Source organism: Nelumbo nucifera, chromosome 3 (genome assembly GCF_055504915.1).
Source record: "Nelumbo nucifera cultivar China Antique chromosome 3, China Antique-T2T, whole genome shotgun sequence".
NCBI lineage: Eukaryota > Viridiplantae > Streptophyta > Magnoliopsida > Proteales > Nelumbonaceae > Nelumbo > Nelumbo nucifera.
In genome coordinates, this window is record NC_142651.1 from 62,186,945 (window position 1) to 62,193,533 (window position 6,589).

Sequence of the window (6,589 nt, forward strand, 5' to 3'; positions counted from 1 at the left end):
TGTTTGTAGTAGATCCTGCTTGGAACCGAAGCTGTATAGAATGAGCTTTTCTGGCTTAAATAGACTATCGAAATGGTTTCTGGAGAATGTAGTTAAATACACAGAAACTGTAATCCACTGGTAAAACCACAGGAACTCAAACAAATTAATCTACATTCCAAAACTGCCTATTTTTCTTATAAGAGAGGCCTTCCATTGTATATTTTCACATACATCACTGAACTGTATGTATATCCAAAGGGTTATGGGTAAGGTAGTCCATCAGTCCTAGTCTCTGAAGCCTATATAAAGTAATTTTCAATTGTTTATATATGCTATATATGCATGTAAAATGTTCTGTACAAAATGTTCAGTAAGATGCAATTCACTCAGCACATAGCGTACTTCCGAGTCCACTCCTTTGTTTTCTTGTTATATTCTTCCCTATTATTTCTGTATAGAATAGCAATTGGATTGAAAGAAATGTCTGCATTTGGATCAGCAAGAAGTGAGCATATTGACAGTAACACCCACTCAATAGTCAGTACAGGAGTCCATCTGTCCCACAGTATGTCTAGATGGATGGTGCCATCCTCATCGATATTTGGATGAATGACCTACAACCCACAGAATAGCATTTGAAAAGAAAAATCAATACCAATTGGGGAAAATCTATGATGCTGGAAAGACATGGTACCAGAGGAGCTTTGGCCAATCAAAATCCACTCATGAATTTTGATAAATACCACCTGATTGGTTGATACGTTTATGATGATACCGTTTAATTGATCACAAGTTTTTTAGATACGAAGTCTTTCCGGTTTTATAGTCAAACCCTTGTACTTCAGCCAATAATAAATAGGGAAATTTCCTTATCAGTACCCTGTACTTTGGCTCGAGTGACAATTCAGTCTCCAAACTTTAAAATGCGACAATTCAGTACTCGAACTTTCAAAATGTGACAATTCAGTACCTGCCGTTAACCAATCCGTTAATCAGCCGTTAAGTGACATTTGAAAAGTAAAAAATGTCCTAAGAATGTCATCTAATTCTCTTTATCAACCATCCAAACATTGACAATAAAATGAAGAGTCCCAAATTCTAAATTCTTCTAAACAGTCACCAACTTTTTTGAATAGAAGAGGCTAGGATTTGGGACTGTTCAGTTTTTTTGTCAATGTTTGGATGGTTGATAAAGAGAATTAGATGGCATTCGAAGGGCATTTTTGACTTTTCAAATGTCACTTCGGCTGATTAACGGACTGGTTAACGGCAGGTACTGGATTGTCACATTTTGAAAGTTCGGGGACCAAATTGTCACTCGAGCCAAAGTACAACGTACTAATTGGAAATTTTCCCTAATAAATACATAGATTTTCTGATTGTAATTTATTTCTTATTTATTTGTCTCCAGAGACACTAATATATAGGGAAAAACACATGTAGAACAAAAGTTTCAATGGCATTTGGAAAAAAAATGCTTTGCAATACAATTTCCTGTCATGCAAGATGTCTGCCTCAAATGGCCTAATTAGAGAACTTAGTAATTTTTCCAAGAGGAAAATTATGGATGCAGGAGCACCTATACCTTAACTTGCAGCACAATCATGTACTGAACTTTGGTATTAACAGAAAATGGTTTTAAATCCTTCTCAGAAAAAAAAAAAAAAAAGTTTACCTTTCACAGATACAGTTAGACATCCTAAAATTCTTGAGATATCTGCTTTCTCTCATAAATATGATTGCACTTCAATCTCAAAATCAGGTTTATTAATGCTTTCCTGTTTAGTAGAAATTAATAACACAGAGTATGTCATATCAGAACAATCCACTTCTATCTCTGAGATCTAGACCAACAACAACAACAGTGACAACAAAAACACAAGATCAAGTTCAAGAATTTAGGAACTGATTGATGTATATAGATTACAAACAAATGCCAAAACTGTCCTCTAATACCTGATAGATAACAAGTTTATACTACTACTGGTTTTCTTTACCCTACAGACACACTGGGACCAAGAAAAGACATATCCAACTTTGTTTTGTAGTGTGCCTTTCCATGGGTCCTACCATGTCTTTAAGGCAAGTTATCCAAGATTTTAATAAACTTGTTTGCTAGCATTCCTCCATCTAATGTTGTCTTTTCATGATAATCTCATATTTAAGAATTCATAAACCAGTTTTCTAACTGAACGGAATTTTCCTTCAATGTCTAAATTGAATTCTCACAATATCTTCAGGAGGAGGAGGAACAAAACAAAGAAATTCTTATCCTCTGTGCCACTACCTTACAACTACAGTTCCCTCAGTAAGCTTTGTAACTTTTTGTTCTCATGTTTGATTTTACCTTCAACTTCTTAAGCATTGATTATGACTATTTAAATTTCTTCCATGTTCCAATCATGGAAAGGAGGTAATAAATTAATATTATTAAATAGTTTCTATATTTGATAAAGCTCCATTTGATAACGCTCCATTAAATAGTTGCGTCCACTTTGTAACTTTGCAATAAAGACTTCAGATAGCCAATGAAAAAAGGGTTTTCCACTTATAACTAACACATAGGCACCTTGAATTACTCAGAGAACTTTTCTTCTGCTGAATTTTGCTTTGGTCCATTTAAGTTGCAGTTGGATCGTGACTGATAGCTGCAACATATTAATTGAGTAATTCATATTTCCTCGCAGACAACAGTAGAAGAATCCATAGCAACTCTGATGAGGGCGGATTTGGCCTTCCAATTATATTGTGACACATGGTACCTCGGAACAATTAGGTGACATTCAGAATCACTTTGGCAATAATTTGCCTTAGCCAAGTTGATGGTGTCCCACCTGGCGGCCTGGCACAAGCACGGCCTAGCAGCCTGGCATAAGCACCGACCTGGCGGCCTGGCACAGGCACCGATCTGGCGGCCTGGCCCAGGCGTGACCTGGCAGCCTGGCACAGGCGCCAACTTGGCGACCTGGCACATGCGCCGACCTAGCGACTTTCAAGACGTGCTCGCCGACGAATTCGGTTTGCATATCCAAACACTTTCACGATCCTTGGAAGTTGGCCCACGTGTCGAACGATCCGAAGGGTGGTCAACGTGCATGGCAGTTACCTCAGGGAATCTTGGACCACTTAAAACGACTTCTCAGAAATCTCGGATATGTTGTGTGAAGCCCACGCCAAACAATGACTATATAAGAGAACCAACCCCAATGACATGGGGGGCAAGTAAGCATATTTTAGCTCTCATACTTTGTGATTTTTAGCTCGCAATCTGCTATGAGAGTACTGACTTAAGCATTGGAGCAACCTCGCCGGGTTAGGATCCCGTGGTTCTCTGATATCCTTAAAGGTTCAGCCCGCCGTCTGTTTGGAAGCCAGGTCACCTCCAACTGGGAGCAGCCAGCTCACCTCCAACTGGAAGCCAGGTCACATCCAGCTGGCTTCCATTTTATAATTTTAAGTGACTTCAACCTTAGCAATAAAGACTTCAGATAGTCAATGAAAAAAGGGTTTTCCACTTATAACTAACACATAGGCACCTTGAATTACTGAGAGCACTTTTCTTCTGCTGAATTTTTCTTTGGTCCAGTTAAGTTGCAGTTGGATCGTGACTGATAGCTGCAACATATTAATTGAGTAATTCATATTTCCTCGCAGGCAACAGTAGAAGAACCCATAGCAACTCCATTACTGCAATATTGTATCTTCACTAAAGGAAAACAAGTGCAAACAATCCCAAACTCGATATCTAAGATGAATTTTTAAAATTGTCTCCCAATCAGGCTAATAGTGAAACTGCATCTCCTTGTCTATGGTGGGGATGCCCCCCCCCCCCCCATACATTATCTCTGCAAAAGTCCAAAGAACTACAATATACAAAAGAAACAATGGATTCGACTATCTTGAAACATTTAGAATGCATCATACTCTGAGAAGTTACACATGAACTAGAAAAGGTAAATAGTCATAGAATGGTAATTGGTTCTTAATTACATTGACAATAAGAAAAGTATGAAATAAATTACCATACAAAATAAAGGCTTTTTTTTCCATCTAAACCCTGCTTTCACAATCTTTTACTTAAAAAATGACTCCAAAAAATAAAAATAATTTAGTATAAAAAGGATTATTTTTCTGCTCATTTGTGATCTTTCCTATGGATGGAAGGATGATGTGGATTTATGGATAGTCTAGAACCTCATGATTCCTTTTGAGAAAATAAGAAACTATCAATTAATTTATAAAAGAATGACTGTGAAGCCATTTGCAAGTTTAACCCTGTTCAATCATGTGTACTCAGAGCGGCAAAAGTTCAAACCTCAATACAGAAATACAATAACAAAGCTGCAAAATCATGCAGAGGTTATTGAAGAATTAGGCATATTATATTTCAAACCTCTCTGCTTAGAATGTGATTTATGGACTTAATACCAAGAGATACATAGTTCCCACAAATGCCAAAGAAATGCTTACCTTAGTTTTGAATTTGATCTCTGGAGGACTGTTGGGGTAATCCTCAGGGATATGGATGGATAAAAAGAATAATCCTCCCTCATAGGGTGTACACTCTGGCCCCATGATCACTCCTTGCCACTCAAAGATGTCATTGCCCACAGGCCCACAACTGCAATGACTCAGAGGATCTTTCTTTGTTGCGTCGAGTTCCTTCAGCAGTCTGATCCTTGAGTATTCGCTGATACCTAATTGCAAACGAGTTTCTACTACAAAAAGTCAGGAGATGAGTGTGAAGAGCAACTGCAGAATCAAATTCTCGCAACCACAATAGAAATAAGATATCTAAAGCAAGATATAAAAGAATATCAAAAACAAACAAAAACCCAGCATTGTTCACCACGAACCAAGTCGCTATAGAGGAACTGACTAGATTTTGTTCTATTGGTTTCTATGTTCTGGTTAATTTTCACCAAAAATGAATCCAAGCAGAGAGAGAGAGAGAGAGAGAGAGAGAGAGAGAGAGAGAGAACTGAAGCAATACTAAAACGAGGTTAGGATACTTGGGAATGAAGTGAAAAATCCTAATTAGAAACGAGAATTTTGCTACAAACCCAAGTTTTGAAACCTTCATCAGGAATAACAAACAACCGAAATGAGAGCAACAGACACAGACAGATAGATAAAGTACATACATAGAGAGAGAGAGAGAGAGAGTTTTACCATGATCAGAAATATTGTCGTCTCTGAATGGCGCTGGCGCAGGCAGCGACAGTCCAGACTCTCCTGACCAGTATGCAACCTCAGGAATCTCACCTGCAGGATTCTGCAGATGAAAATCATCCTCGTCCCACACCTCCATTATCTTCTTCCTTCTTCTAGCCTCCGATGATCAAGGCTTGATCCTGTTCTTGAATTGTTTTTTGTTGAAGAGATTATCTTCTGCGTTAGATTCCCAGAAATCAATCACACTCACTTTATTCGCTGCCACACTTTCCGACTTGGGCCTACCCAATCAAAATATCAATTAATAGAATCATTCCTCTCCCACCTTCTTCTGCTTCCCTCCTACATTAGTTTAGTTTCTTCGATGGATACAAGGAAGACACAAGGAAACTACGTACGTGACTGGGACGATCTGTTGATTCGAGTCAAAGAATTTCGAAGACAAAATGCAGGGCTTTTGATCGAGTGAGAAAACTGACATAAAAGTAGACGTAGACCACTCCAGGTCAAGTCTTTGCTTTATATTAGTTTACTCAGATGTTAGATTTCTGAGGCACCTAATTTCGTGTGGGTGGTGGTAGCACGAAATCCACGATAAAAGCTTTGCGACGTCGCATCATGTAAAAGAATTGGATTATGATGCCAGAAACGGAGAAACTTATAAATGATCAACCGATCGGCATCGTAAAAAGTGTGTAAATGTTGCATATATATTTATATATTTATATATATATATATAATGTATAATATTTGTATACATATTTTATATATATATATATATATATATATATATATATATATATATATATTGCGCGATCTAACTACTCCCTGCTGGAGGGTGATCTGGCTTCCAGTCGGGCAGCGAGCTAAGTGAATCAGCAAGAAAGGATCAGAGAACCCAGGGTGGCTAACCCGGTGAGGTCGCTCTGATGCTTAAGTCAGTAAACTGATGCGAGCTGAAAAGCTTTGAGAGCTTAGAGAGCTAGAGAGCTAGAGAGCTACAGAGTAGAAAAATCACGCGTACCTTGCACCATTGAGGTTGGTGCCTTTATATACCAGCGTAGTTGTGGAGCTCACGAAAGAGCTCCGGGATATCCAGGGTGTGGAGATAGAGTTCGTTCTGCTTCCGAATGAGCAATATACAGGTAAGGCTTATCGTTCCACTTCCGACTCCGGTGGAGTCGGGATGAGTCATCATCGTGATCTCGGAAAAGTCGAGATCTATTAGCTCATCGTGATCTCGATAGATTCGGGATCTGTTGGAGAGACTTCTGGAGTTGGTTACGAGGGAATCAGTTATGTGGCGATTCGAGTTGTTGGTCCCAAGCTGGTACTTCAGTCTTTTAGTTCCGAACTGGATTGAATGCTGAGGTGAGCCTTATGCTGAGGTGACTGAATGCCCGAGCTCAATTGTTGCGAACTAAACTTGCTA

The 6,589-nt window shown here is 38.7% G+C and overlaps 1 protein-coding gene across 3 annotated transcripts; it reads right to left on the minus strand.

The window, feature by feature from the left end:
* Positions 1 to 291: 291 nt before the first annotated feature.
* On the minus strand, positions 292 to 5,593 carry LOC104609421 (uncharacterized). Of its 3 annotated transcripts, none has more exons than XM_010275729.3 (3): positions 5,155 to 5,593; positions 4,453 to 4,700; positions 292 to 596 (listed from the first exon to the last, which is right to left on the minus strand). In XM_010275729.3, exons 1-3 carry the CDS (start codon positions 5,291 to 5,293, stop codon positions 369 to 371), a joined length of 615 nt encoding a protein of 204 aa, XP_010274031.1. In that variant the 5' UTR covers positions 5,294 to 5,593; the 3' UTR covers positions 292 to 368. The 3 variants fall into 3 exon arrangements, with proteins under 3 accessions (XP_010274031.1, XP_010274033.1, XP_010274032.1); XM_010275731.3 differs by having other exon boundaries at positions 4,453 to 4,679; positions 5,155 to 5,590; XM_010275730.3 differs by having other exon boundaries at positions 4,453 to 4,697; positions 5,155 to 5,584.
* Between the last annotated feature and the right edge of the window lie 996 nt (positions 5,594 to 6,589).

Coding starts and splice junctions, on each gene's coding strand:
- LOC104609421 (XM_010275729.3), bottom strand. CDS start 5,293: ATGGAGGTGTGGGACGAGGATGATTTTCATCTGCAGAATCCTGCAGGT. Junction 4,701..5,154: donor CGACAATATTTCTGATCATG/GTAAAACTCTCT, acceptor GACTTTTTGTAG/TAGAAACTCGTTTGCAATTA. Junction 597..4,452: donor AGATCAAATTCAAAACTAAG/GTAAGCATTTCT, acceptor TGTGGGTTGTAG/GTCATTCATCCAAATATCGA.